A 13345-nucleotide genomic window follows, 5' to 3' on the forward strand; every position below is an offset into this window, starting at 1 on the left:
ATACCCATCATTGCTTGCCCAACTTGTCCATGTGACGCTGTATTTTCTTTTGTGTGCGTCTGGCCACTCTCACATCATCAAGTGACTTTGTGCGTCTATAACGTCGTTCTGCACGACGACGAATCGCTCGGAGTTTCTCGAGATCAATGTCCATATTAGTGCGAGATGAGCTCACCGAGGGCGAACGAGTGGTTGACTGTAGGGCACTCTTTATTTCGTGCTCTAGGTTGGAGGGTGAGGCGCCAACAGTCTTCCATGATTAACTTGTATTTTTTCCAATCGGTGAAATGGACGGCTCTGGAGTACTTGAGACTTGGAAAGCCGTCAATCTTCCGGTATGTTGGGATGTGGTCACTACCCCTTGTTTCCAAATCCGAAAACCAGTGCACTCTGCCGGCGAACCAGCGTGAGACGAAAGTGAGGTCCAGGCAACTGCTATAGGCCGATCCGCGCAGATAAGTAGAACTGCCGTCATTAACGAGGATAAGTTCACATTCAGAAGCGAAAGACAATAACTGTCTACCTCTAGTGTTGACCCTGGAGCTTCCCCATAAGTAGTGGTGGGCACTGAAGTCGCCAGTTATCACCCATGGCTGGAGAGGTGAATTCGAAATTCCGTGCAAGCGCTCACGGTCTAGACGACTTGATGGAGGTAAGTAGGCTCCGATGATGGTGAATGTGATCTTCTTGTTTTTTACTGTTAGGCAAACGTACTGTTTTTTTTTTTTGTCAGGCGGTACACGGTGATGAACATAAATTAAGTCGCGCCGTATGAACACAACGACCTTGCTGCGCTCTCCGTGGGTAGAAGACATAAAGCACTCATATCCAGACAGTCTCATATGAGCTGATAGGTTCGGTTCACAAATTACAATTATGGAGAACTGGTTCGTGAATACATATTGCCGGAACTCGGACATACCCGCCCTAAATCCTCTGGCATTCCACTGTAGAACAGATGCGTTCTTGACCTCCTCTCGAAAGGATAACATGTTGCGGGCCATCGTTTTACCTTAGAGCTGCAAGCACCAGACTCAAAGTGTCGAGCACCTGGAGTGCGCTCTGCGCTGACGGGGTGTTCACGTTATTAAGGAGCATGCGCATTGCGCTCATAAGGGTCTGCAACATGTTAATGACCTGGCGATGCTCAGTTGTCTTTTCATCAGTGGTTCGTGATGGCATCGAGGTTGGCGGGATTCGATGCACCTCTGAAACAGGCTGTTTTCGTGGAAGTGATGGCCACTCTTCACGAGGTGGGAGTAGTGACCCTGATTCTGTTTTCTGTGTATCCGTCTTCGCAGAGCTTGACGGTGGGGGGTCGGTTCTTCTTGCTTGAGAGGACGTGTGTCTATCGGCAGATGTCACGTTGCATGATGATCAACAACTGACGCTGTTGTTTCTTTGAGTATGGCAGCTCGGATGCCTAACTCTACTACACCCATGAACCACAGTTTTACGGTTTACGTGGCCCAGGTGAAGCGCAGCACATGTGACGCAGGTGCAAGGGAAGAAATCAAAACATCTGTCAACAAGAAGAGCGTTAACCCAGACGGTAACGAACAAAATAAATGGCCACAACACCGCAAAACCACCACGGACATTTAAGCACACCAATCCAGGCAAATGACCGAAAGAAATGTCAACAATGACATATAACAAAAGGCTGTTAACTAGAACAAAATAAGGCGTAGCAAGAAAGACAATGCCAACAAGTTACTTCGGCGTTGAAAGCGCCACACGCGGCGGTTAAACGCCAGAAGCGTTGTCTACCGGAAGTCTGGGGCACGCAGTTACATACGTGGATGTGCAACGTTATGGGTTATTTATGGTAACACCTAGCCCCGCCGCGGTGGTCTAGTGGCTAAGGTACTCGGCTGCTAACCCGCAGGTCACGGGTTCGATTCCCGGCTGCGGCGGCTGCATTTCCGATGGAGGCGGAAATGTTGTAGGCCCGTGTACTCAGATTTGGGTGCACGTTAAAGAACCCCAGGTGGTCGAAATTTCCGGAGCCCTCCACTACGGCGTCTCTCATAATCAAATGGGGGTTTTGGGACGTTAAACCCCACAAATCAATCAATCAATGGTAACACCTATCTCCAGTGCCTCACTTACTCGTCATAATTCCCTTCGCGCAGATGCGTGTAATGTTTTTCAAAAACGTCGATAGTCTAAACAAACGCTCAATCATACTACTATTGAAAAACTATCAATATTATCATATAGAGTAGAATCGATGATCTGGAACATTACTGCCGATAGTACAAAGTAGTGTTGTGAATCGTTATGTTGTTGGGCGGTGCTATTGTCAAATTTTTTGCGATAGCCTACAGCAAATAGTATTTTCTTCGCTAATTAATGAGCGCTCTTTTGGCGAAAGGAATGATCTGTTGCCGCATTACAAGTTCTGTAATATATCTAGCTATTAATTAATATTTCAAAGTAACCAGATACATCTTGCAATTAAAAAATCGCTCTTGATAGCTTTGTTTTTAAGTCACGAAAATGCAATTGCAGTATGAAGCTGCATGGTCCCATTCCATGTGATGGCTTACTTTTGAATAAAGTTGAACCATTTCTCTCCATTATCGTGCACGACGCCACTCTTGTGAAGGAACAAGTACTTCAACTTTCTTGCCCTTCAGCCTTCTTGTTGAGTTGAAACTCGATTTGAGGAAGTTCTTGGGCGATCATATTATTTCGTTGTCTGGGAATTTGGTTAAATTGAGAAAAAGATTAGTTAGTCCTCGAATATTTAAGAATTTTTCTATCGACAAACCATGCCTGCGCTTTTGAATTTATTTTTTGAGGACGACCCAACTGTGGCTAAGACATAGGAAACATTACGAGCCGTTGAAGTGGTGCAGCTAGAAACTTATGACCTCCTGCCAACATTCCGTGGCTCGGGCACTTGGACGACAAATGCAGTTATTGTGGCAGCAGGGCGAGAAAGATGGCAGGTGATGATTGGTGCTATTTGTCACAAAAACCATAAAAAATTGGCCCAGTGTCTGCATGTTTCACTGCAAATGTCATCGAAAGATGATAGTCTTGCATCTGGAGAGAGTGAACAAAATGTTTATTTGATGTTCTGCGTGAGAAAATTGGTGAATTGTATTCTAGAGGCGCTGCGTTAGAGAGTCTCAATCCGTGCAGCGATGCCGAACGAGCGCATCGAGGCACGCTAGACATAAGCGCTATCTGGCAGTTGTCTTCGAAAACGAAGGAAGACATGCACGCCTGCCTCGGAGCGATAAGCTGTAGAACGCAAAGCGACGGCAGGCGCCACCACCATGTCGTCTTAGCAAAGCGTTGTAAACAATTGCCTTTTTGAGCATCGCGTTGCATTGTCAGCGCAGCGTGGTAAACGTTACAGCCCTTAGATTTACTTATGTATGCCTTCTCTATTATAAAGATACACATACTAACTATTGACGTGTTGTTATGGTGCCTCGGATATGTGCAATATTTGCTTTTTAATTGACAATTGCACAAGTAAGAACGCTGAAACTTGAGCTTGAGCAATATTGGTGGGCGCTGTGGATGGGGTTGACCGTTAGGGATATCGTTTGGTGCCGTTTAAGGTATCGTTACGGTGGACGAACACACAAATTTACAGAAGGATAGACAGAATTAAACTTTTGCGTTGAAGTACCCCAAGAAGGACTATCGTCTTTAATAATCAATGCACCGACTCGTAAGAATGCTGTGGGCTGCGGGTCCATTGTTTCATGCATTGGCGCATTGTCAAAGGAAATCTAGGGCCCTGACTGCGGCATCTGGTTGTTATAACGTGACAGTACTGAATCGCATGCTTTAACATAGCTTGTCCGATTCCGAAGTAGTTGGAAATCGCCGGTTTTTTTTACTCAGTTATTTCAGAAACAAACGTTGTCAAGTCGGTCTTGAGGTTAACGGCAATTCTGAACGCAATGGGTATTGACCGAGAAATGTTTTCGCTTGATCGGGCACCTCGTAAAATCGGGGTTCGTTCATTCGAGTTTCTGATTGATATATATGTGGGGTTTAACGTCCCAAAACCACCATATGATTATGAGAGACGCCGTGGTGGAAGGCTCCGGAAATTTCGACCACCTGGGGTTCTTTACCGTGCACCCAAATATGAGTACACAGACCTACAACATTTCGCCTCCATCGGAAAGGCAGCCACCGCAGCCGGGATTCGATCTCGCGATCTGCGAGTCAGCAGCCGAGTACCTTAGCCACTAGACTACCGCGGCGGGGCTACACAGGCGCATCTGTTATGTATCTTTTTTTCTTGAAGGTTGGTTCCTTGGACCCAAGAGGCGTGGCTCAACCCACCACGGGGGATCAGCCATGAATCGTGCGGCAGTGGGGTTGAGAAAAATAAAACGAGAGGGGGGTGGGGGTATGCCTAAAAATTTTTTATGTAAACGAAAAGATTATCCTTGTGCCAACAATCTAATATAGATTGTTACAGAAGAAAAATTTAGAAAAATATTATTACTCAAAATAAAAAATCAGGAAATGAATTAAGAAAGAAATTAAGTAATAAGTATGTACTTGTCATATAATCAAGTTGGCCATTTTGATATTATATAATTATATACCGATCAATATATCTCCCTGTTGCAATGACTCAGTGCTAGCGCCTCCAGAAAGGGTAATGCCGTTTGAGACAGCTCGAGCCCATGTTTTCCAAAAAGTTGTGTCAGAAATATTTGTCTTAAATTTCCATACGTTTGGCATTTTGTGAAAACGTGCTCTGTTTTTTCTTCTTGTTTCCGATGGCAGTATTGGGGGTAAGGAAGAAAATCAGACATGTATAAATAAAAAATGATAGTGGAATCCTGTTTCGCAATTTAGTAAATGTCACTTCAAATTGTCTCTTTGCACACCATGAGCTGTACCACGGAAACTTAAGGTGCTGAAAATTTCGCCATTTAAAACAGAAGAGTTGGTGTGTTTTTGTTGTATGCATAAATTTTTAATTCGCTGGATTGAATATAGGCAGCAGGGTCTTAGAATATTCATGACGGGGCACTGATTTAATGCTGCTACCAGTGTACACTTGGTCAACCAGCACCTTCTTTTTCTACGACGGTGATGAACCAAGAAGCCAAAATTACTGCCGTTATCGCCCCGTCGTGGTGGTCTAGTTGTTAAGGTACTCGGCTGCTGACCCACAAGTCACGGGATCAAATAACGGCGGCGGCGGCTGCATTTTCGATGGAGGCGAAAATGATGTAGGCCCGTGTGCTCAGATTTGGGTGCAGGTTCAAGAATCCCAGATGGTCGGAATTTCCGGAGCCCTCCACTACGCTGCCTCTCATAATTATATGGTGGTGTGTGACGTTAAAGCTCACATATGAATCAATCCATCCTACCGTGATTGTTTTCTGTTCTTCCGTTGAGACGTGTTAAGGGACTCACAGTGAAAGTGCAATTAAGATTTCAGTTAATTACGGGTCTCCTGCGTCTCATGCCCTCTACTTTCCATTTATTGTTATTTCATGACTTCGTTGCGCACCTCCATATCACCACGCCAAGCCTGGTTTTATTGCCTTGTTGCGACTGAGAGACTTCGATGGGAATCAAAGCCTTCTATGGGTCAAGGCGGATATGAACCGTGCAGACGGAGCTGAAAACTAGAAACATTTATTTACAGTATTTACATGATTAAAGTAGCGTGGTACATGGCAAAAAAAGAAAAGCACACCAGAGCGTCTCTGCGTTCGTGTTTTATACCCTGCGTTTTCCTAAGATTCCCTGCGAGGGAATACACTGGCGTTCGGGATCCTCCACTAGGATCGTCTATTTTGTTGTGCTCGCGAACCACTGTGCTCACGAAGAGGCAAAGTTCCAAACCCCTCCCAGGAAAAGTGTAAAGGCACACCTAGTTCGCCGTACAGGGAGGGGGCAGTACACACAACCCACCAGGTGACCAGCACGGTACTTCTGTCCTGGTGCGTTGACCTGAAACCCCCACATGCATACTTGATGCAACCGGTTGTCCAGGTTCAAAAGTGATTCATCAAGAAGGCATTGCCACCGGGCAGTCCGATGTGCACAGGAGAGGCCCTTTGAAATGCGCCAAACGTTCCCGAAGAGGTTTTCTACCGTACGTGGCTCATTGAATGGAATTGACTTTTATTGGTTGCACTTTTTACAAAAAAATTTGCATACACTGCGTGGACCCATAGCCATAGGCTAGTTTGGGTCCGAAAAAGATAGATTTTATAAAGGCACTTCGGGAAAGTGTAACTAAAAAAGTTATACAATATCAATAAAAAATAACTAAATTTTTTGCAATCTAATGTAATGAATAATCGGCAAAGAAACATTACAGTGCATGAAATAACCGCACTAAACCGTTACAATGCACGAGAGAACGAAAACGGAATAAACACCTACTTACACATTGAAATGAAGACAGTCATCAGACTAATTATGACAGGACATTAATAAATCAGTACGTTCTTCTAAATAGTGTTTTTCTGGTGCCTTAGTGAAATTTGAACACATTTTTATTTCAAAAGGAATAACATTCCAGATTTTAATACCAACAAACTGTAGAAGCCGTTAACCATATACGTTGTTAGTTCGTGGAATATTCCATTTACCAAAGGTTAGTTGTCTAGTAGAACGAGAAGGGGCGGAAAACATCGACACATGAAAAGGGTGGTTGTAATTATTAACTGTGTGTACGCATCTGGCTAGTTTTAATTTCCATAGCTAGTCAATTTCCATAGATTGTCATGTGTATCACAATGACTCCATACCTGCAGAGGGAAGCGGTCTTTCTAGGCAGCCCAGAGAGCAAAACAGCCCTTTCTAGGTGATTCATCCACTGTGCGGGCCTAGACGGCTTGAGGCGAGCCGACGGACCTAAATAATTCGCCGTTCTGTCGAGTCCTTTCACGTGTCCTTTCACGTGTCCAAGCAAGACAATGGGGCCGATCACAACACCCTCTAATAAGGTATTACCACCTGATTTCCTGAAGCCGTAATAGGCTGACGCAGTGTTGTAGTACAGAGTAAATTCAGGCGTCAATATCATGCATATCAAACCACCGTGGCAGCTTAGGAGGTAAAATGTCACAATACTAAGGACGAGGACGCGGGTGCGATTCTAGGCCTTCGCATTTTAATGGGCACGGAATGCAAGAACAACCACGTACCGTGATTCATATGCATGTAAAAGCACCACGGCTGGTTGATTTCATGCTGGAGGTGCCCATTGTGTAATGCCTTATAGTCTTGGTTAGGCGTGTAAAAAATACCATGTATGTTCATGACAAAACTGAACCCTATGTTTATTTTTCAGGCAGTGAAAATTTTTTTGTTCAATTGGGAACCACGTAGAATCTGGGTTCGGTTCTTTCAAGCTTAAACTGTACCACACACTCGGAGAACGAACTTCATATTCATGCTGCAAGATGTTCGCGTGGTTGCATTGATGTAAAAGCTACTGTCGATGGCACTATCTATAGTTTCTTCAACCATCGACAGTCCATAGTGAATCAAGTTGTCATATGGCCTTGCTCTCTCACAAGTGACTCCTGAACTGCAAGGATGTTCAGATATATACGGGGAAATGTAAGAACGACACGCTGTGAGAGCATGCCTGCAATATGCCTAACGACAACAGTTTTTTTTTCACGAAATTTCAGCAGATAAGGACGCAAGGCTCCATTTGGCAGTAGGACTGTGAGTGATAAATGAAGACGACCACACAAAAATTGTTATCAAAGCTGCTAGGGTTGCGCGTGATCACCTGTATTGTGTGATAAACCAGGCATCGCCGTGTGAGAGAAATAGCTCGTCCTTCAACAGTGGAGCTCTCCTCAGTCGACCCTTTCATGCCTGGGATCCGTTGTAACTCTTGCGGACATCATAACCAGGTATGCTGCGCAGATGTGGTGTATATCCCACGGTTCACCACTTGTCCACTAAAAATGAAGGCCACATATATATGATTACAGCTGGGGTTTGACGTCCCAAAAGCACGACATGAATATAAGATACGCCGAAGAGGAGGGATCTAGAAATTCGCACGCCGTGGTGTTCTTTACCGCGCACTGGCATCGCACGTACATGGACGAAGCTATAGCAGATAGCTCAACAAACGGGTACTTGCCATAGAAATCTGTGTGGCCTATAGGGAAAAAAAATTACAGCATATTCACGGAGTAAATGACGATGACTGGGGCAAAGCGTCCATCAGTCCGTCCGTGTGTCCGTCTGTCTGTCTGTTTGTCCGTCCATAAGTCTGCCCGTTGAACACTCCAGGTACCGCGATCTCTCATCTTTTCATATTATATTCATCATATGCAAGTACCGCTATCCAGCGAACATTCCAAGGACTAAACGAGAGGTGGCTACCTACTACTACTACTACATAGGAGACGTACGACTCATGGCTTAAGGAGCTTCGCCCCCTAAAATATCACCAGCCTATGGGCGTTATGTGACAGGAAATAAGAGGAACTCCCACTACGCGCAACTACTAAATATGAACAAAGCAATTAACAGCCCAACAAATGACGTGCGAGTTACCATAGTCGCTCCACTGTCACAAGATACTTTGTGGTTATATAATGCGTTAGCTATACCACTTCATCAAAGCTGATCAAAGAGTATTTCATAAGGAGTAGTGATAACACATATTACGGCGTCCTAAGCCTGAGAAGGTTGCTTTGTAAAGCTGTGTGTAAAAGTCAAGATGCGATAAATCTAGACTGCCAGCCGAAAACTTAACCGAGAGGTTTAGTGAATGGCAGTGATATAACACGTCTGGAACACTTGCAGAACATGGCAATGTGATAGCCTCCCCAAGGCGATCCCAGCACCTTCGCTGTTTTAAATAGGCAAACGCTAAAGGAGTTGCCAATTTTCCGCAAGGCAGTTCAGGAAGATGGGCAGTTATTTTAATTATTCGAACTCTAATCTCAGCTGCTCTTCTGGAAATTTTACTGGTTGGTATATAGATGTTTGTCGAACAATGTTTATCTGTACGTATATATTTATCTCTAGGAAGGCGCCTTTACACGAGGGGGGGGGGGGGGACCGCACCCACACTTCTTTTTTTATTTTCATTTAACAGACCCGTCACACGTATAACTGGTACACTTCCGCACCAGTGTGCAAAACATACCCGACTATTTTAGATTGTTCTGAGCAGCTTGAGCGCACAACGTGATAAGTACAGTTTATTCTGGAACTAATGCGGTCCCCAACAATAAGGTTAGAATCTTCAGTGCCACGCTCCGTAGCACTGATCTGATTACTTGACGGACGTCGAGTATCATCGCCGCTATGACTGTACACATGCAGAATGCTTGTGCATTCAAAATATGCTGGTGTTCTGCCTTTATACTGCATGTTTCTTCTCCTTATGTTTATGGTCAAGCGAGTGAACCCACAACGGCCACAAAGCTACACGCCGCCTCTTATTAAGTGCAGAGATTGTTTTCGGACGGTGTTGCCCAGCGTCTCCCCACTTGCTCTGACATGTGTGTTTACTTCACGTACGAGCATCGCACAAGTGTTCTAATGCATTTTCTATGCAGCTGACAGCCGGCTCGTGCACCAGGGTGTGTGCGATTACTGCCTGTTCGATGGCGAGGGCAATTTCACCAGCTACGGCTACCCCCTGGACTACCCTCCATTGCTGGAGTGCACCTACCGCGTCAAGCGGGTGGGTGGTGCCTGCTCGCTTCGGGTGCATTTCCACGACTTTGACTTGGAAGAGTCGCCCGATTGCCGCAACGACTATCTGGCCGTCGCCGACAAGCGGTTCTGTGGACGGCGCCGCTACCGTGGCCACACAGGTATGCATGGCGCGGTGAGATTAGAATACATGAGCCGCACCGTGACATGTTCCGATCGATAGAGCAGGAAAGAACAACTTCACTTACATCCACCAGGTGGTTAAAAGGTTATGGTGCTCCATAGCGAACCTGAAGATCATGGGATGGAACCCACGATTGATTTAAACGAAATGCTAGAGGCCCGTGTACTTAGTGCACATTTGAAGAAAGAAAAAAGTCCTGGTGGTCAAAACTTGCCCGAACTCTTCGCTGTGGCATCCGTGATAACCATGTCGTTGTTTTCGTACTCAAAATCCCAACATTCATTCTTATTACTTCAAACATTCGTTGATACTACAAACATCTCCTGTATAATATCAGACACTGCATACTACAAACATGTACATTTCAAACTTCGCAACAGGGTTGTGCGTAGTACATCGGATCCCACTGTGGGTGATGGTTCCGGCTCGTACTATGTACGTGGAGAGGGTTTCCCTCGAAATACAATGCATTCGAAGCTGCAAGGGTGCTTTGCTGTGGCGAAAGTCCTTGCGGCCTTGTTGGATACATATCCCGAGGCTGCGCAAACGCTTAGGTAGAAATGAAATCATTGTCTTTTTTGTTGTATAGATGACGTCAGGATCGCTCATAGTTTCGTTTGCCTTTTAAAAGGGCCCTGCAACACGTTTTGAGCAGAGTCAGAAAACGATACCAATGGGTAGTAGATGCTCGTGAGAACACGCGAGCCAAATAGCATAGCGCAGCACGCCACCTCGAATTCACTGTAAATTCTCGAAGTCGGCTAAAAATTGTTTTCTCTTGACAAATTACCGATGCTCAAAAATGCATCGTTACAGGGATTGCCACGGGAGGCCGCAACTTGTCCATTCGTGCGTGCTCCATTGCACTCAAAAGCCGTTTATTCGAAGAAAAAGATAGAGAGAGAGAGGGAGGAAAAGGGCTCAAGATCACGAGGCATGTGTGACATTTTTTTTTCTTGCCATCACCCTATAATTAGTTTCAGCGCTTTCGCCGGGACGAGAGAAGACAGCAATTAATTTTTGATTGATATGATTGATTGATATGTGGGGTTTAACGTCTCGAAACCACCATATGAGTATGAGAGACGCCGTAGTGGAGGGCTCCGGAAATTTCGACCACCTGGGTTTCTTTAACGTGCACCCACATCTGAGCACATGGGCCTACAACATTTCCGCCTCCATCGGAAATGCAGCCGCCGCAGCCAGGATTTGATCCCGTGACTTGTGGGTCAGCAGCCGAGTACCTTAGCCACTAGACCACCGCGGCGGGGCAGCAATTAATTCTTGTAACTCCACTCGTGCTGGACAGAAACAAAAAAAATGCGGCAATGATTTCGTGAGCCAATAAGTTCCTTTAGTGAATCCATTCTATGTACGGCTATTTGAAAAAGTGTTGCAACGCCACTTCAAGTGGGCCATGACACCCGATTTTCAGTCATAATCGGTCTTGCATGGATTGATCACTGTGCGTTCACAAATAAGCTGACTAAATTTCAGCGTGTTTGGTCGAGCACCTCGTTTAGAGTTGAGCAATCTTATAAAAACGCGGGCTGCCTGAGAGCCGGCTGGCACTGGTGCACTTGCGAGCCTTGCCGTAACAAGCGACTAGCTGTGCGAGCCTGCACATTACAGTCAACAATATTGTTCCGTGGTGCGCTGCGCGTGCAATATAGATAACTTGGCTTTCGCCACCTTGGCACCGAAATTTACTGATTTGCCGCGGCTTAAACTTCGTTAGAAGACGGTGGCTTCACTCCTTCCAGTCCAAGACGTCACACGCGCCGTAGAAAATGGCGGTGGTGAGTGGAGTCTACTGCCGGTGAATTCTGACTTCTTTTGCACCGAAATATTATTTTACAAGGCACTTTTCATATTTTTATAAGCATAGTAGACCCTCTGCTTCTACTATCTGCCGAAAACCACGAATATTTGCGTGACCGTGTCATGGCCTCTTGAGGGAACAAAGTACGGCCTGTACCTCTGATGTATTTTAAGGCTTCTTTGGGGCCCATTTTCTCGAAATGTACTTGATGTAAAACATTCCAGTTTGTCTTTGTTTTATTTCTCAGCGTCTCTTCTTTCATTTGCACTGAAATTACAATTTTTGTGCGTGTCGTCATAGTTTTGCAGTTTTTTTTATAACAAGGCTAGTCATTTTGTCAATATACTACAAATAAACTGCTAAAAAATTGAAAACTCTTCTGAATAAGGACGCCATTTTAAGGTTCAGTTGCTTCGTACTAATGTTTGCTGTGTTGATATAAAAAATGTCTTCAGTTATGTAACGGTGCTGTGCTAATGGGGCAAATGTAACAGGGAAGTTGATTTAGAATTAATAAGTTAAGGCGGGAAACAAGTTTATTTCATGTTTGTTTATCAAAAATGTGCACAGAACAATTTCTTTATAGCAGGTTGTTATTTATTCACCCAGAGACTGAGCTTCCCCCTTTTATGTTTTGTTTGTTCCCTAGTTTTTTTTTCATATCTTCTATTTCTCTATTGGCCAGACATCATTAATGGTGGTTGATCTCAACCCCAAGAACATTACAGTGTTGCACCTCTGTGATATGACAAACGGCCTCGAGAGTGTTTACTTGAGCCATGCAGGCCTTTTTCACAATTAGAAGAGTTTCAAAACAGTTCGAAGGTTTCCCATTCCAAGAACACAATTCGTTGTGTTCCCTACGAGTGCCACAGTTGCTCCACGTTCTGTACAGATGCAGTGACTCATAATCACGGTTTGGAGAGCGTCACATCAATGAAAACGTAGTTATTTTCACTACAAGTAACATGTTGCCCTTTCGGCGATGTGGAATAAGGAGGAAGCTTACTTGTTCAAGTGCTCGCATGAGTGCTCCCGGTCTGGCTTGCGTCAGTAGCCGCAGCGTGCCGATTTTCATTATATCGCACTTTCTAAACAGTTTGCCTAATTTTTCAACACGAGAGTATACTTTGCCACCCCAATAAAATTTAACCGAGGCCCAACTGTATGCTAGATGAATGCACGCAACTGTGTCTTCATGCCCGTATCACACACGTAAGGTAAGTGGACTCAGTAACTGCCACGCGCATTAAAAAAATTCAAATGAGCATTTTTAACGGACCGGAATACTTTTTAAAAGAACTTTTAAGCTAATGTAAACGTAAGTTTTAATTAAAAAAAATCAATTTTAGCATTTAAGCAGAGCGTCCATGTTGTACAGGTCTGAGAAAAGGGGGCTTCGTTGATTATTAATTAGGTGGTCTTGAAAACTTCGTCATATTGTCTAAATCAAAATGGGTAAAATAATGCGATGCACTGGATATTCTTAAGGCCTTAAGATTGCAAAAAAGCGGGAACTACCTATTATTTCTTTATTTAAAATTTCCACTACTCTGCGTCCTTGAATTGTGTCGTTATTGTGCTACTTTTTTGCGTTGGGTGTGGTTGCACGGCAACGTGCGCATGCTTTCTTGCATTGCGTGCGCAGAAAAGCTGCTTTCGCAGCTAAACCTGTTCGCAAATATTAA

General features: G+C 44.6%; 1 protein-coding gene across 1 annotated transcript in view; it reads left to right on the forward strand.

Moving 5' to 3' along the window:
* LOC119161768 (cubilin) overlaps positions 1-13345 on the forward strand; it is a 274271-nt gene that overhangs the window by 72424 nt on the left and 188502 nt on the right. Inside the window, exon 4 of the mRNA XM_075880748.1 lies at positions 9552-9812. Coding sequence (XP_075736863.1) covers positions 9552-9812 — 261 coding nt within the window. The remainder of the gene's footprint in view (positions 1-9551; positions 9813-13345) is intronic.

This window comes from Rhipicephalus microplus, chromosome X (assembly GCF_043290135.1).
Source record: "Rhipicephalus microplus isolate Deutch F79 chromosome X, USDA_Rmic, whole genome shotgun sequence".
NCBI lineage: Eukaryota > Metazoa > Arthropoda > Arachnida > Ixodida > Ixodidae > Rhipicephalus > Rhipicephalus microplus.